Source organism: Pantherophis guttatus, chromosome 12 (genome assembly GCF_059756535.1).
Source record: "Pantherophis guttatus breed Tessera chromosome 12, ASM5975653v1, whole genome shotgun sequence".
NCBI classification, from domain to species: domain Eukaryota; kingdom Metazoa; phylum Chordata; class Lepidosauria; order Squamata; family Colubridae; genus Pantherophis; species Pantherophis guttatus.
This window is the reverse complement of record NC_142074.1, coordinates 13,847,308-13,865,289: the sequence shown is the minus strand read 5'-3', so window position 1 is coordinate 13,865,289 and position 17,982 is coordinate 13,847,308. Positions and strand designations below refer to the sequence as shown.

Genomic DNA, 17,982 nt, shown 5'->3' with positions numbered 1-17,982 from the left:
GTCTCCATGTCAGGATAATGCGTTCCTACCACTGAGAAGGGTTTCCTTAATGGATTGCTGGCCTGCAAGATTGATTCTTGGGCTCCGTTGTTTGCTTTTAGTTCCCCGGTCTAGGAAGACAAGTTTCAGCTTCTCTCCACAACTTCCTGCAAAGTCACTTGAGGCTGGAGCTGAGCCATTTGCAAGAACCACTAGGACAAACAGGTCAATGTAGAGTGATGGGGTCATCACGATTGTTGATGGCAGCATTCTTCAAGCCTTGGCAACTTGGAAATGTGTGGACTTCAACTCCCAGAATTCCTCCGCCCGCATGCGCACATTTTCAAGTCGTCAAGGCTGAGATACGCTGGTTTTTATGGACTGAAAATTAACTAGGGGTGTTGGAGTTAACATTAGTGGTCCCTCCAGCTTAGTTCAGAAGTGGAATGCTAGGTTCGGTCCCTGAAGGTCTTGGGTCTCCAAGGATGTCCACCACAACGGATTATCCAGCAACTCTAACCGGGTGCGGAGAATTGCTGCTAGAATCGACCCATTGGGAGGAGCTGTTCCATAGAACTCAGCAGTGCTAAGGCCAGAAAAAGCAAATAAATAAGGAAATGCTGGCAGGGACTGATGGGGATTTGTAGTCCAACCTAGGGGTCTCCAACCTTGGCAACTTTACGACTTGTGGACTTCAACTCCCAGAATTCCTTAGCCAGCATGCGTGGCTAAGTGGTTAGAATGTAATATCGCAGGCTAACTCTGCCACTCTGCCGACTGTCAGCAGTTCGATTCTCACCAGGCTCAAGGTTGACTCGTCCTTTCGTCCTTCCGAAGTCGGTCAAACGAGGACCCAGATTGTTGGGGAGGGGATATAGGCTGACTCTGTAAACCGCTTAGAGAGGAGCTGTAAAGCACTATGAAGCGGTATATAAGTCTAAGTACTATTGCTATTGCCCTTCCTTCCTCCCTCCCTCTCTCCCTCCCTCCTGGTTAGAATGCAGTATTGCAGGCTAACTCTGCCCACTGCCAGCAGTTCGATCCTGACAGACTCAATGTTGACTCAGCCTTCCATCCTTCCGAGGTCGGTCAAATGAGGACCCAGATTGCTGGGGGCAATAGGTGGACTCTGTGAACTGCTTAGAGAGGGGCTGTAAAGCACTATGAAGCAGTATATAAGTCTAAGTGATATCGCTATTGCCTTTCCTTCCTCCCTCCCTCGCTCTCTCCCTCTCTCCTGGTTAGAATGCAGTATTGCAGGTTAACTCACTGCTCACTGCCAGCAGTTCGATCCTGACAGGCCTCAATGTTGACTCAGCCTTCCATCCTTCCGAGGTCGGTCAAATGAGGACCCAGATTGTTGTTGGGGGCCAGGGCATAGGCCGACTCTGTAAACCGCTTAGAGAGGGGCTGTAAAAGCACTGCGAAGCGCTATATAAGTCTAAGTGCTATTGATCTCAGCCTTCCATCCTTCCCAGGTCGGTCAAACGAGGACCTAGATTGGTTGGGAGGGGGGCAAGATGTTGACTTTGTAAACCGCTTAGAGACGGTATAGAAGTGCGATTAGAGTGAGGAAGGCTGCCGGGAGGAGGGGGCTCCCCTGAGAACCCTTGCCCCTCACGACTCACGGGGCAGGTGTGTGTGTGTGTGTGTGTGTGTGTGTTCCCTTCCAATCTAACAACCCCCCTCTCCCTCCTCCTCCCCTCCAAGTCCCACCCAGGGAAATCCTAGGGCATTTCGATGTGGCTGAACGGGTGCCTTGAATCCGGAGTCCGTTGGGTTCTTGTTGGCCATCGCCATCCTTGCTTGCCCCCGAGGATGATGGCTTACACTGTGGGTGGGGGAAGTGGGGCACCCACCTGGGACGACAACAGCAGCACCCATCCCCTCCCACCTTCGGATTCCTCCCACCGGAGCCGCCCCGCGTGGGAAACGGGGGAGGGGGCTGGGATGGAGAAAGGAAAGAAAGCGCTCTGCACGTGCTCCTCAGTCCTCTTTCACGAGGCGCTGGTTTACAGCAGCAGCAGCGAGTTCGATCCCGGGTGCGGGCGGCTCGTCCCCGGTTTTTCTCCCGCGCGTGTCCGCTCTCGAGGAGGGGTGGGGCCGGCGGAGATTCCCCCCTCCTCCTCCTCCTCCCCTTCCCACCCCCCACCCACCCCCGTGGTTCGTTCCCGGCCCGCCTGCCCGCGGGCGGGGGTAAGGAGCGACGGCGATGCGGCGGCGGCGAATCCGGCGGCTCGGAGCTGGGCAACAGCTGAGCGGCGGAGCCCCGACGGAGGTCGCTCGGCTCCAAGCTCCGCACCGCGATGCTCCACGGCTTTCCTCCATCGCCGCCGCCGCCGCCGCAATAACAGCAGCATCAGCAGCAGGAGCATCGCCTGGCCAAGATGGGCAACTCCCCGCCGGTGATGCTGGGGAAGACGCCGCGCGGGAAGCGACCCCAGCGGACCGCCGCCGTCTCGCCTTCCTCTTCCTCGCCGGCCACGCTGGCGGAGGCCCCAACAGGTAAGAGTCGGACAGGTGTGTGTATGTGGGGTGGGGGGTGGGGAGAAACCCGCCTTCAGCCTTTTGCAGAATCACCTGGAGCCTTTGCGAGTGTGATTGTGTCTCTGTGTGTGTGTGTGTGTGTGTGTCGGACTACACTTCCCATCATCCGACGCCCCAGGTTGGGGAAGGGCCGCCGTGCGCCTTTCTTCCCCTCCGAGGGCGGCGGAGGGATGGGAGACTTTCTCGGGCGTGGGAAGTTCAAAGGGACCGGGGTTTCGAGGAAGGTTGGGCTCCAAAAGCCCCTTCCCCACGTTCACAAGACCCAGGTCAGGAATGGGATGGGCGTAGGGAGAAAGGGTGGGGGTTAAACCTCGTACCTGCCGGCTTGCACAGCGCTTCCCCCCCCCCCCCGTTCCAAGGCATATTATTTACCCCCTCCCCGTTTCCTCCCACCACCCCAGAAATCTTGCCCGGCTTAGCGAATGTCGGAACGCAGGGAGCGTGTTGTGAGAATCGGAACAAACCAGGATGGTGTGACCGCCTTTGAAAAGCTTTTTGCCCTTAGGAAGAAGGTCAGGAGGAGGATGCTGAAAAAGGAAGACCTCTGGATGCTTCTTGCAGGCCTGAAGGCAAATTGGGGACCAGGGCTCTTAGCTACAGAGAGGAGGTGATGGAGATAAAGAGGTGGGGGGGGGGAGGGAGAGAGAGAGAGAGAGAGAGAGAGAGAGAGGAGGAAATTAACTCTTTGTTTCCCTGGATTGCTTTTCCAGAATTCTCTTTCCTCCAAGGCCAAATGGTCCATGGGATGTACCAGCTGGGATCCACCAGGGATACAATCCTAACTGGATGCAATAGCTGGGTTTGCTACCTTTAAAAGGTGATGAGTTTTGTTGGCTATTGCATCACAAATCCAGAAACTCAGAAACTCTGGGGCGATTGCATTGCAAATCCAGAAATTCTGGGGCGATTGCTTTGCAAATCCAGAAAATTTGGGGTTGTTGCATCGCAAATCCAGAAAACCTGGGGCTATTGCAATGCAAATCCAGAAATTTTGGGGCTGTTGCATCACAAATCCAGAAACTCTGGGGCTGTTGCATCGCAAATCTAGAAACTCTGGGGCTGTTGCATTGCAAATCCAGAAACTCTAGGGCTATTGCATCGCGGTTTACCGATCTTCTGACTTAACATGTTGTGTGAACGCAGCTATAGGAGTTTCAATTTAAGAAGCAGAGATTGGCGTGTTCCTTGCCCTTCCAAGATGCCTGAAAATAATCGCACCCCGCAGCCATAAAACGGGAACACATTGTATCCTCAAGATGGCCCATCTGTTGTGTGATGCCTGCGTTTTCGCATCCTTATAGACTTTTAAAGCATTGAAAAGAATTGGGAAAGATGTTCCTCAGATTTTACACCCCACATTCTGGTTTCTTTCTTTTTCTTTTTTTAAACTGATATCCTGCAGAGCTGATTTGCATATCTGCCTCCATCCTTCTTGTCTGGAAAGAGTGAACAGGTTGAGAGTCTCATCATACTTTCTATAGAAAAGTGATGATTTTATACATATTTTAAGTACCAGTCCCTTTTTTTTGCTACATAGTTCATTAAAACCATGTTAAATATTGTATTTATCTCATTCAATGGTGTCTGATATTTGGAGATTGCCTATAGACATATATCCCTGTAGTTTCCAAGGCAAGGTTTTTTCCCTAAAGTAGTTTGCCATTGCCTCGTTCCTAGGGCTGAGAGAAAGTGACTGGCCCAAGGTCACCTATCAAAGGTGAAACTAGAACTCACAGTCTCCCAGTTTCTAGCCTGGTGCTTTTAACCCTTACCCCAAACCGGCTCTTGTGTTTAAATCTAAGGGGATACATATGACGGGAATTAAATCCCGTGGCAGTCCCTGAGATATACATCAGAATAAGTTCAACCTTGTAGCAAGGAAAACGCAGTTCTGTGCAATCTGGGAGAGCTAAACTGGGTTTAATCTGCCTTTTTTTAAATTTATCCCTGCCTTGCTTCTGGGAATAGGACAAGTCTCCTTCAAGATGAGCCTTGATCATTTCATGAAAGTAGCCATGTCATTTTTTTTTTTGTTTTGTCTGCAACACAAAAAGGAGGCTGCTTTATCTACAACGTTTTCTCTTGACTTTCCTGCTTAGCCTATAGCTCTGAGCTTTTTCTTGAGGTCTCCCATTCAAACATTCACCAAACTCCGCTCTGCTTAACCGCTGAGATCGCCTGCTGGTCCCTCCATTTGCAATTTCTTCCCCTTTCAAGGGTGTTTGAAAGTAACCGTTTCCCTTTACCTGGTGCTAGGAAGGTCCTGTATCGCTAATCTTTGGCTTCCGGCCACAGTTTTGGAGTGGAATTTTGGTTGCTAAGCAACGAAGCCATTGAGGAAGTCATCACATGACCGGACCCAATGTTATGACCATTTTTCATCATGCTTGTTAAGCAGATCGCCTGCTCGTTAAGTGACTCGCATGGTCTTCAAGTCAACCTAGCTTTACCAGTCGACTGCTTTTTTTTTTGGAAACTGGCTGGGAAGGTTGCAAATCAGGATCACGTGGCTGTAGGATGCCAGCCAATTTGCCAAACACCGTGTGACTGTGAAGGTGGTGTGACGGTCATGATTTCAACTTAAGAGGTCCTGAATCACTTTTCCTGGGGCCCGTTGTAACTTCAAACCATTGTTAAACGAATGGTCATAAGTCTAGGACTACTACCTGTACTGAAATACGTTCGGTCTTTTGCAATCTTCAGTCTTGAAATCTGTTGGAACAGGAAGAGTTACTGCAGATTCTAGCTCAGTGATTACCGAGTGCCGAAACTGGAACATGCATTATTTATTATTATTATTATTATTATTATTATTATTATTATTATTATTATTATTAATAATAATAATAATAATTAATTAAATTTTTATACCACCCTTCTCCCGAAGGACTCAGGGCAGCGAACAGCCAAGATTAAAATACATACAATATGAATAATTTAAAACATAATTAAATCAATTTGGCTTCCCCAATTTAAAACCCCTTACCCATAAAATTAACCAGTTAAAAATTTTCAGCCAGCGCGGCTTGCTGAAATAGAAAAGTCTTCAGGGCCCGGCGGAAAGTACGGAGGTCCGGGATCAGTTGTATCCCTGGGGGTAGCTCGTTCCAGAGGGTGGGTGCCCCCACCGAGAAGGCTCTCCCCCTGGGGGCTGCCAGTCGACATTGTTTGACCGACAGCGCCCTGAGGAGGCCCTCTCTGTGGGAGCGTATTGGCCGGTGGGAGGTTATCGGTGGCAGAAGGTGGTCTCGTAGATACCCAGGCCCTAAGCCATGGAGCGCTTTAAAGATGAGAATCTTCATGAGAAGATGATGCATGCGTGTACCGGAGCACTGGAACTGGGAAGAGAGCAGTTGGCGGTATGCATGTGCACCAGCCAACTGCTATCTTCCAGGTTCTGGGGCGCGCGTGCGCTCCAGACAGCTGGTCCAGCTGGCCGGTGCACATGCATGCGCCGGAACCCAAAAAAGAGCAGCTGGCCGGCACGCATGCATGTGACAGAACCCGGAAGAGCAGCTGGCAACAGTGAGTGTGCCCACAGAGAGGGGTCTGTATGCCACCTCTGGCACCTGTGCCATAGGTTTGCCATCACGGTTCTAGCTACTTATTCCAAATAGATGTGAGGATTTCCTGCCAGGATATCATTGTTCCATCTATCATCTTTTTGTGTCGGGAGAAATAGTATGGTATAGTGCAGGGGTCAGCAACCTGTGGCTCTGGAGCCACATGCGGCTCTTTGGGCCCTCTGCTGTGGATCCCTGTCAGTGATCCCACCACTGGCTGGCCCCGCCCCTCGCCCTCCCCTCCCAGTCACTCCTCGCCTGGCCTGAGTAGGTAAGGGCGACGGCAGAGGATGGAGAAGTGGCCAGGGCAGAGAGAGAGAGATACAGAGAGAGGGGGAGAGAGAGAGAGACGTATAGAGTTACACAGAGAGTGGGAGAAAAAGAAATGTCAAAAGGGTTTTGTGGTTCCAGGTGTTTTTTATCAACTGGTTCTCTGCCCTAATGACTGGCTGGGTAGGCTGGGGGGGGATCATGTGACTGGTGGAAGTGAGGGACATTGAATTGGCCACACCCACCCAGGTTTTGTGGTTCCCGGTGTTTTCTTTTCTGTGGGAAACAGGTCCAAATGGCTCTTTGAGTGCTTAAGGTTGCAGACCCCTGGTATAGTGGTTAGAATGCAGGCGGAAGGGGTTTTTTCCTCCTGTATTTTGAGAAAGTGGTGTATTTTGAGAAGACGAGGAGGTTATTCCTTCTCCTCTTCTCTTCTGTCTCATCTTTTCATCTTCCTCCTATTGGTACTGTAGGATTTATCACTTGTTTGCATCCTGTGGTTTATGATTTGTATCTTACGATGTATGATCTGTGACTTACCATTTTGTTGTCTGTATGTACACTGAGAGCTTATGCACGGGAGACAAATTCCTTGTGTGTCCAATCACACTTGGCAGGTGATAAAGAATATCCGATTCCAATTTTCTTGGAATGGTTCAAGGCTTAATATGTTGCCCTAAACCTGTTCGGTAAATTTATGGCTCAATATATTCTGTGAGTGCAGAAAATGGCTTCATTCAGCAACCAAGCTGTAGTTTAGCTGGTGTTGTTAGCTTACACTTCATTGTGTTGAGTGGGTTTGCAAAGGAGGCCATGCAACAACATGCTGTGCAAACACAGTGCTCGTGGTCCCTTAGAAGCAACCAAGTCCACTTCCTTGATGAATGAAATAATCCTGAATTACTGGGTGGATGCAAATATAGGTAGTCCTCAACGTACGACTACCACAACTGGTCAAAGTCACAACAGCCTTGGAACAAGTGACTCACGACCTGTATTCTCACTTACAATTGTCACTCCACCCCTGTGTTCACCTGATCACAACTGGGGCCCTTGGAAACCAACTCGCATTTACGATGAAGTGATTTCCAGCAAAATAATAATAATAATAATAATAATAATAATAATAATAATAATAATAATAATAATAATTGGGAAAGCTCCCATTGCTTAATGACTGCTTGATTCACTTAATAACGGCTTAATTTTTTTTTTCTTTTAATGAGTCTGTAACCTCTTGTATCAGGGCAGAGTCAGGGTGACTGAATGGAGCTGAGCGTTTACTGGCCGGATGCCCTTCCTGACACCTATGCAGAGCTCACAGCAGATATTTTCTCCTTGCGCCCAGACAGAGAAATATCTAAGATCGAACCTGATCGTGAAGCGAGAGCGCCACCTGTAGGCCACCACACTATTCATTTAATAACTGCTTAATAATAGTCATAAAATTGGGTCCAGTTCTGACAATAATTTACAATGAAAATTTCTGTCCCAAGTAAGCCGAGAACTACTAGTCTGTACTTGAGTGTAGGGGGGAAAAAAATTGGATTGAAATGGAAGCACAGGGAGCTGTTTTCTACTGAGCCTCATTCTGACTCATCAAGTTGAATATCCTTGACTCTTGAGTGGGATTTTTCAGCCCAGCTGAGAGATTTGAAGAATGAAACCCTGCTGTAAAACATATTTCTCTGCTGTGAAGCTAGGATTGGTTTGATAGCAAGATACATGGCGGAGGGGAAAAAAATCTAGCGAGGTTTACTAGGTGGTAAAATAAAATTCAGCTGTGCGATGAGGAATCCATCCACAAAACACTCTTGGCCTGGTTACTAACTTAATTTGATTTTCTGAACTTGAACAGCACACATTAGTAGCCGACATTAATACGGAGCTATGGAGGAGTGTTTCTCAACCACATCAGCTTTAAGCTTTGTGTGGACTTCAACTCCCAGAATTCCACAGCCAGCAATGCAGTCCACACAGCTGGAAATGAATTGATATTGCCCTTTTGCAGGGAGAACTCCTGATGGTCTCCCATCCAGTACTAATCAGATATCCCCATACTTAAACCATACTTAATTCTTCTTGGTATCAGCCAAGATGTGTTAGATGCTCTCCGGATATTTGAGGGGTGCTCTCTGAGATCATGGCATCCAGCCCTCTCAATTCCTGGCAAATAGACGGGGAAGAAATGGAGGTAGTGACAGATTTTATTTTCCTGGGCTCCCAAATCATGCAAATGGGGACTGCAGCCAAGAAATGAAAAGACGCTTGCTCCTGGGGAGGAAAGCTATGGCAAATCTAGACAGCATACTAAAAAAGCAGAGACATCACCCTGCCAACAAAAGTGCATATAGTCAAGGCGATGGTTTTCCCAGTTGCAATGGATGGCTGTGAAAGTTGGACCATAAGGAAGGCTGAGTGCCAAAGAATGGAGGCCTTTGAACTCTGGTGCTGGAGAAGACTCCCTGCAAGTCCCTTGGACTGCAAGGTGATCAAACCGGTCAGTCCTAGAGGAGATCAACCCTGACTGCTCTTCAGAAGGTCAGATCCTGAGGATGAAACTCAAATACTTTGGCCACCTAATGAGAAGGAAGGACTCCCTGGAGAAGAGCCTAAATGCTGGGAAGGATTGAGGGCAAAAGAAGAAGGGGACAACAGAGAACGAGGTGGCTGGATGGAGTCACTGAAGCAGTCGGCGTGAGCTTAAAGGGACTCCAGAGGTTGGTAGAGGACAGGAAGGCCTGGAGGAATGTTGTCCATGGGGCCGCGATGGGTCGGACACGACTTTGCAACTAACAAAAAGAACTCTGAGCTTGGTTATTTTCTTGCAGACATTTCATTACCCAAATTGGTAACATCATCAATGCTGGAAGGGAGTGGGGTTTACAACAGATGATGTTACCTAGTGTAGATAATGAAACATTGTAAGAAAACAACCAAGCTCAGAGAGCATCAAGGACCCCACATTTCAACCCTGAGCTACAAATAGCCTCCTTGATTCTCCCAATATTTCTAAGTAAGGAGAACTCGGAGGGAATCGGCATGCAAAGATAATCCTCATTGTCTACATTGCTATTGTTATTTCTATTGTTATTAGCTTAAGTCGTGCATGCAAATGCACAAATAAGTTCATTCAGAAAACAGAACTGACAAATCACCTGAATGCAGAGGTGAATCCTTGAAGGGGGGGAGGGAGGGAGGGATCAGGAGCTTGCACCCCCCCTCCTCCAATCAATCACTCACCTTCCTCCCTTTTGTTCCCCTCCATCTCTGAGCCTGGGGCGGTGCCTTTAAGAAGCCTCTTTTGGAAACAAAACTCATCCGAAAGGCATTGGTGGGTAGGTGGGTGGGTGGGAGATTCTGTAAGCTGTTGCCATGGTGCCCGGATGATTGCTTTTAGCCTGCTAATTAGAAGGCAGAGGCAGCAAATCACAAGGTGTTGTGTGAGCAGGATGGCGGAAGTGATGTTCCAGCCGATTGGCTGACGATTGGGGTGGGGAGAGGCTGGCTGTTTATTTTTCCTACCTGCCTCCTGCAGTGCAGGTGAGGGGGATGGAGCTTAAGCCACTACTGGGGTGGTGGGGAGAGAGAGCTGGAAAGACCAGCCAGGCTATGGAAAAAAAAAATATTTGCATGTTGAATCAGAAAAGATGTAAAAGATAATCCCAGCTCGATTCCATTCCCCCCCCCCAGCTTTTTTTTAAAAAAAACCCATCAATGTCTGGAAGCTGATTCAGTTTGGTTTTCAACTTCTTTATTTCACCTTTTTATTTCACCAGGCAGGCCTGACCTAATTTTCTCCCTCTTTTATAAAAGAATTTTTAATTTTTAATATGTTTTAGTATTTTATATATTCAAATTTTAAAATTGGTTTTAAATTGATGGGGGTTTTAATTTGTCTGGGCCAAAATTATTTAATTTGATTTTAATTCTGCTTTTTAAATTTTGTATGTATGGATTTTATTGTTGGCTGTTCACCGCCCTGAGTCCTTCGGGAGTAGGGCGGTATATAAATCAAACAAAAGTAAAAAAAAAAAAAAAAGAAAGTAAAAAGTAAACTTCTAATGCAGGAGTGTCCAACCTTGGCAATTTTAAGACTGGTAGGCTTCAATTCCAGCTGGCTGGCTGGGGAATTCTGGGACTTGAAGTCCACCAGGCTTAAAGTTGCCAAGGTTGGACGCCTCTGTTTTAAGGTGTTTCTATGCAGGACTGGGGGACGGGGTGGCTCAGTGGCTAAGATGCTGAGCTTGTCGATCAAAAGGTCGGCAGTTCGGCGGTTCGAAACCCTAGTGCCCCGTAACAGGGTGAGCTCCCGTGACTTGTCCCAGCTTCTGCCAACCTAGCAGTTCGAAAACACGTAAAAAAATGCAAGTAGAAAAATAGGAACCCCCTTTGGTGGGAAGGTAACAGCGTTCCGTGCACCTTTGGTGTTGAGTCATGCCGGCCACATGACGATGGAGACGTCTTCAGACAGTGCTGGCTCTTTGGCTTTGAAATGGAGATGAGCACCGCCCCCTAGAGTCGGGAACGACTAGCACATATATGCGAGGGGAACCTTTACCTTTACCTTTTTATGCAGGACAGAGAGCCCAGGATGGAGGGATTCCAGCATCCTTTTGAATCTAGCGGTGCCAAAGAATTTTGATCTCCTTTCTCTGCTTTGTTCAGGCTTGAAGAGAGGGATATCGGTTGGCTTCAGAGGTGCCAAAGTTGGCTTCCGGTGCCAAGGAATTGCACAAGCCCTTCCTTCCTTGGGAAAGTCGGAGGGCTATCCTTCTTTTAATTTCATGGGATTTAAGAATGAAGGTTAAAGACACTGAACTTGTCAGGCAGAGAGATGACAGGCCGGGTTCGAGACCTGAGCACAGTGCAAGACCGGGTGATCTCCCATACCTTTGCTCCAGCTCCTTCCCACCTAGCGGTTCAAAAGCAGGCAAATGCGAGTAGATAAATAGGTACCACTTTGGTGGGAAGGTAACAATGTTCTGTGCGCCTTTTACGTATAAGCGTGCTGGTTACATGACCAACGAAATTGTCTTCGGACAACACTGGCTCCCTCAGCTCCTAAGAAAGGGAGATGAGCACTATGCCCTAAAGTCGGATGTGACTGGATAGAGGAAATCTTTACCCTTATCTTTTAGGAATGAAGGGTGTGGCAATGACCCATTGCAGATGGCCAGGGACTGAGAAAGAGAAGCAGGGTTTACAATGTAGTTTCTCTCTCTCTTTCTCTCTGTCTCTCTGTCTCTCTTTCTCCTAATTTGATTTTGTTTGAGTCCCAACTTTGCACCGATGCTCTGTTGGGATGCAGCATTCCAGGGACGTTGCGTTCCCATGTAAGAAAACAGGAAAAAGAGAGGAAAAAAAAACAACAACACGAATGCAATTCATACCATCATTTCCAGCCCCGAGTGGCCCTCCCATTTCTACATTTTTTTCCCCCTTTCCCAAATCCCTCTTAAATCTGTAGTTCTCAACGGAGCGGAATGTGAAGTTTGTTCATTTTACAATAAGTTTTAAGTACAGGATCGGGGATTTAGAAGCTCTGCTGAGCATTTCCGCGCTATTAAAAAAGAAATCAAGTTTCTAGCCCTCAAGGCTGGTGAAAACAAGCCTTTAAAAAAAAAAAGCACGCAGGACATTTCTAGTGAAATCCCGGAAGCCGAAAAGGAAGGGAGTTGCAACGAATCAGGATTTCCAGCAATCTGAAGGCATGAAGGAAGGAGAGATTGAACATATATATAGAGAGAGCTCTGCGGCTGTTTTTATGAAATACCTACAGCCTTGGGCACATACCTCAAAATTCATTTCTGCAAAGATAGGAGGTGGGTGGGGGAAGGACATTTTTTCACTAAGAGCCTTGGGCCATGCATGATTACTAAGCAGTCAAGGAATGGCTTTGCTCCAGGGAGGTGTTTTCCTTGCAGTGATTAAACTCCCGATTGCCAGAAAGAAGTTTTCAGCAATTGAATTCCTTCCCTCTGGAGAACAATCCTGATTCTACATTCACCACAATCTGCTGTGTGTGTGTGTGTGTGTAGACTCCCATGGTTGGAGAGTGAAAGAAGAAGCATTTGGGGGTATCCACTACCCTCACAGTTCCTCCTTTGCTAGCCTGTTTGGATACCAAAACCCATCCCAGCTCTTCTTGCTAGCTTCTAAATCATTTCTCCAGCTAAGTGGAGTAACGTAGAAAGCTCCAAACCAACAGCGCACAGAATGGCTTGGCTCAATATATGGATGCAATTGTGAAGAGTTGCAAATCATGGTTTTACGACTTTAACCTCGTATGCAAAACCCATCCATTATGAATAGAATAGAATAGAATAGAATAGAATAGAATAGAATAGAATAGAACAGAACAGAACAGAACAGAACAGAACAGAAATAGAATAGAATAGAATAGAATAGAATAGAATAGAATAGAATAGAATATTGGGAGTAGAGTGGCGTGGCGTGGCGTGGCGTAGAGTAGAGTAGAATACAGTACAGTACAGTAGAATAGAATATTGAGAGTAGAATAGAATATTGGGAGTAGAATAGAATAGAATAGAATAGAATAGAATAGAATAGAATAGAATAGAATAGAATAGAATAGAATAGAATTTTTTATTGGCCAAGTGTGATTGGACACACAAGGAATTTGTCTTGGTGCATATGCTCTTGGTACATAAAAGAAAAGATACGTTCATCAAGAATCATAAGGTACAACACTTAATGATAGTCATAGGGTACAAATAAGCAATCAGGAAACAATATCAATATAAATCGTAAGGATACAAGCAACAAAGTTACAGTCATAAGTGGAAGGAGATGGGTGACAGGAACGATGAGAAGATTAATAGTAATGCAGACTTAGTAAATAGTTTGACAGTGTTGAGGGAATTATTTGTTTAGCAGAGTGATGGCATTCGGAAAAAAACTGTCCTTGTGTCTAGTTGTTCTGGTGTGCAGTGCTCTATAGCGTCGTTTTGAGAGTAGGAGTTGAAACAGTTTATGTCCAGGAGGCGAGGGGCCTGTAAATATTTTCACAGCCCTCTTTTTGACTCTTGCAGTATGCAGGTCCTCAATGGAAGGCAGGTTGGTAGCCATTGTTTTTTCTGTAGTTCTAATCCTCTGAAGTCTGTGTCTGTCTTGTTGGGTTGCAGAACCAAACCAGACAGTTATAGAGGTGCAGATGATAGACTCAGAGTAGAGTAGAGTAGAGTAGAGTAGAGTAGAGTAGAGTAGAATAGAATAGAATAGAATAGAATAGAATAGAATAGAATAGAATAGAATAGAATAGAATAGAATAGAACAGAACAGAACAGAACAGAACAGAACAGAACAGAACAGAACAGAACAGAATAGAATGCAAAGTAACACCCTACTTGAGGCCAGAATGCTTCTAGGGTTCAAACCATGCTGTTTCTCAAAAATCAAAATATAGAGAAGAGAAAGAGAAAAGTAAAGTCTTACACTTAGGTAAGAAAAACCAAAAGCACATATATAAACTGTGGGAAACCAGGCTTAATAGCAGTGACTGTGAGATGGATCTTGGAGTCTTAGTGGATAATCAGCTAAATACGAGCCAGCAGTGTGCGGTGGCAGCTAAAAAAGCTAATGCAATCCTAAATTGCATTAACAGAGGGATACAATCAAGATCAAGGGAGGTACTAATACCATTCTATAAAGCCCTAGTAAGACCATACCTAGAATCCTGCATCCAGTTTTGGTCACCACACTATAAAAAAGATGATGAGACTCTAGAAAGAGTCTCAGAGAAGAGCAACCAAAATGATGAGGGGACTGGAGACTAAAACATATGAGGAACGGTTGCAGGAACTGGGCATGGCTAGTCTAGTGAAGAGAAGGACCAGGGGAGACATGATAGCAGCCTTCCAATATTTGAGTGGCTGCCACAGAGAGGAGGGGGTCAAGCTATTTTCCAAAGCTTCTGAAGGCCAGACAAGAAATAATGGATGGAAACTGATCAGATTCAACCTGGAAATAAGGAGGAAATTTCTGACATTGAGAGCAATCAACCCATGGAACAGAAGTTTGCCTTCAGAAGTTGTGGGTGCTTCATCATTTGAGACTTTCAAGAAAAGATTGGACTGTCATTTGTCAGAAATGGTGTAGGGTCTCCTGCTTGAGCAGGGGACGGGGTTGGACTAGATGACCTACAAGGTCCCTTCCAACTCTGTTAATCTGTTAAATCACGGCCGACTTTCTGGCCAGCTCAGAATCTGCCCCGGCTTCCCTCTTGTCGCTAGGAAGGAAGACGGGACAAGGCAATGACAATGAGCAAGCCGGAGTTGACTCAAAACATCCAAGTCCTGGCGATTTCCTCTCTCTCCGGCCAGGGGCCGCTGAACGTGGGGGAGGGTGTTGAGCAGGCTCCGGCAGGGGAACAAAAGGGACAACTCCCTCACTGGCTCAAGAGGTGGGAGAGTGACCCATCTAGAACAGGGGCTGCTCTGGCTGATATTTCCTTGGGTTGCTGTAAGCCAAGGTTGGAAGGCAGGAGGTTGCTGCAAAGCGGGGAAACAATTGGGAGTTTTCTAGTGTGCATGCTTAGTGGACTCCTGGAGACCGTGGGTTGCAGCCTGTGGTGCATGCACACGCAGCCTGTCGGTGGTTATGGAGAAGACGGGATCTTTGCTTGTGGCTTTGCACCGAGCAGGTAAGAGAGAAAGCTGGTTGGGCGACGGACAGAGTAGCGGGAGATAAGAAGCTGCGGTGATAAGTTGCATGCTTGGTGCACGGGATCCTGAATCTTCTTAAACCGTACTTTCTAATCATGATTCCTCAAATTGATCACATGGGCAGCTTGGTTCCCATAACATGACCAAAACCCAAGCCAACAAATCTACATCATGCGCAGGACACTGTGGGAATACATCGTTGACCTGCAGATTGGAAAAAACAAGAGTTTCCCCTGAATGTTTTTTTTTTCTTGCAAAGTTTTTTTCTTCAATCCAAAGATCGAATTCAGTCTTAAGCTAAAACTTATCCTTCCTGCTTTTCTACTTAAATAATGCAGAGAGTAATGTAAGTGAGTAATTCTTTCTCTGGGCAGTTTCCAAGCTACTAAATCTGTTTCGGTCCAGACTTTAAACCCAGAGGTAGGTTTATGTGATTTTATTTTTTTAATGTCCTAAGTTACGCGGGCAAAGAATGAAAATCAATTGTTCCGAAGCAAGAGAGAGACAGATCTTTTTCCTACATGTGTTCTGCAGAAGACATTATTTTTAGAAGATTTATTACCGCCTGTATAGAAGGGGAAAAGGAAGGCCGCTTGTCGGGAAGTGTTTTCTATGAACGTTAAAAAGATACGTTGCTTTGAAAAAGTAGATGAAAACTCCTGTGTTGGGTTTTTAAAAACGGGACTGTTAACGGACTAGTGTGTTAGGTACAGCTGTTGTAGCACAGGGATTAAAGTGTTGAAAAAAGATTGGACCAAACCAGGGGTGAAATCCAGCAGGTTCTGACAGGTTCTAGAGAACCGGTAGCGGAAATTTTGAGTAGTTCGGAGAACAGGCAAATACCACCTCTGGCTGGTCCCAGAGTGGGGTGGGAATGGGGATTTTGCAGTATCCTTCCCCTGGAGTGGGGTGAGAATGAAGATTTTGCAGTATCCTTCCCCCAGGAGGAAAGGGAATGGGGATTTTGCAGTATCCTTCTCCTACAGTGGGGTGGGAATGGAGATTTTGCAGTATCCTTCCCCCAGGAGGGAAGGGAATGGGGATTTTGCAATCCTTCTCCTGGAGTGGGGTGGGAATGGAGATTTTGCAGTATCCTTCCCCCAGGAGGGAAGGGGATGGGGATTTTGCAGTATCCTTCTCCTGGAGTGGGGTGGGAATGGAGATTTTGCAGTTTCCTTCCCCCAGGAGGGAAGGGAATCAAGATTTTGCAGTATCCTTCTCCTGGAGTGGGGTGGGAATGGAGATTTTGTAGTATCCTTCCCCCAGGAGTGGGGAGGGAATGGGGATTTTGCAATATCCTTCCCCTGCCACGCCCACCAAGCCACGCCCACAGAACCGGTAGGGAAAAATTTTGGATTTAACCCCTGGACCAAACTAAAGTTATATACCCACCCTTCAGCTACAAGTACAAGTGATTTTTAGATGACATCATCATTATCATCATCATCATCATCATCATCATCATCCAACTCCCTGCTCACACAGGAGACCGAAACTAGGGATTCGAACTGCCGACCTTTCTGATCGACAAGCTCAGTGTCTTAGCCACTGAGCCACCTAGCCAGGCCTTTGGGTGAGGAATTTGGTTTTTTTTGATCCAGCCTACTTTATAGGGTTGTAGTTGGAACAACATGAAGAGAACCTTCTCGTACGTTGCTTTGAGCAAAAGATAAAGGCAATAAAATAATAGCACCGCAGATTCTCTCAATGAGCTAGAAATCGTTGTCGAGAAAATACCGCCTGCCCCCCCCCCACCGTTTACTCCTTTCAGTGGCAAAAGATCAAAGGCTCAAGAAAGGGACGAGTGAGATCATCTCTTCGCTTGTCGTTAAGATCAGAGCAAAACCCAAAGTGATTCCAAATCTCCTTGCAGACAGGTTTAAGGATTTTACAATCTGCTTTTGACCAAAGGCCTGGGATTTATTTATTTTTTTCCCCAACCTGGGAGATCCTGGTGTGTGTTTCTATACCTGTCTTGAAGCAAGAGAGTTTGCAATGTGCACACCTGTGTTATATTGCAAAACCCTGATTAAATAGCTCCCCGGTGCAAATTCTCTCCCCTTTTGTGTAGCTGAGATGTTTACAGTGCTGGGCATGTGAGGTTTGTGTGCATTCCTTCTACATCGGGTTTGTTTAGCGTGTTGCTGTAACTCTTGGGTGTTCTGGAGCTGGTAGACAAAGCATCGGAAGACAAAAGGTGAACAACTTTCTGATCACAGAAAGCATCTTCCTTGCAGAAAAGATCAGATCTGTTGCTAAGGAGGAGGAAAATAGATATTGTAACTAAAGTGAAAAAGTAGAATAGAATAGAATAAAGAATAGAATACAATACAATACAATATAATACAATACAGAATAGAATGTAGAATACAATACAATAATACAACACAACACAACACAGAATAGAATAGAATATACAATACAATGCAATACAATACAGAATAGAATAGAATAGAATATAGAATAGGACAGGGAATACAATACAATACAATACAATACAGAATAGAATATAGAATACAATACAATACAGAATAGAATAGAATAGAATAGAATAGAATAGAATAGAATAGAATAGAATAGAATAGAATAGAATAGAATAGAATAGAATAGAATAACAGAGTTGGAAGGGACCTTGGAGGTCTTCTAGTCCAACCCCCGCTTAGGCAGGAAACCCTACACCACTTCAGACAAATGGTTATCCAACCTCTTCTTAAAAACTTCCAGTGTTCGAGCATTCAAAACTTCTGGAGGCAAGTTGTTCCACTGATGAATTGTTCTCACTGTCAGGAATTTTCTCCTTAGTTCTATGTCGCTTCTCTCCTTGATAAGTTTCCACCCATTGCTTCTTGTCCTGCCTTCAAGTGCTTTGGAGAATAGCTTGACTCCCTCTTCTTTGGGGCAGCCCCTGAGATATTGGAACGCTGCTGTCATGTCAC

At 46.1% G+C, this 17,982-nt stretch overlaps 1 protein-coding gene and 1 long non-coding RNA gene across 10 annotated transcripts in view; one reads left to right on the top strand and one right to left on the bottom strand.

Moving 5' to 3' along the window:
- NHSL2 (NHS like 2) overlaps window positions 1–17,982 on the top strand; it is a 113,725-nt gene that overhangs the window by 38,882 nt on the left and 56,861 nt on the right. For 2 of the 9 annotated variants that reach the window (XM_087877677.1, XM_060692113.2), the window contains exon 1: window positions 14,674–15,024. The exons of 4 other annotated variants lie outside the window; for them this stretch is intronic. In XM_087877677.1, the coding sequence (XP_087733803.1) occupies window positions 14,982–15,024 (43 nt within the window). In that variant the 5' untranslated portion in view covers window positions 14,674–14,981. Of the gene's footprint in view, window positions 1–2,146; window positions 2,485–14,673; window positions 15,025–17,982 lie in introns of those variants that run through there. 3 more of the 9 variants (XM_087877676.1, XM_060692112.2, XM_087877675.1) reach the window with 3 other exon arrangements.
- Window positions 2,892–11,722, bottom strand: LOC132711971 (uncharacterized). Its single transcript, XR_009622675.2, has 3 exons — window positions 9,603–11,722; window positions 5,193–5,238; window positions 2,892–3,120 (listed from the first exon to the last, which is right to left on the bottom strand). It is a non-coding gene; the product is annotated as an uncharacterized LOC132711971 (long non-coding RNA).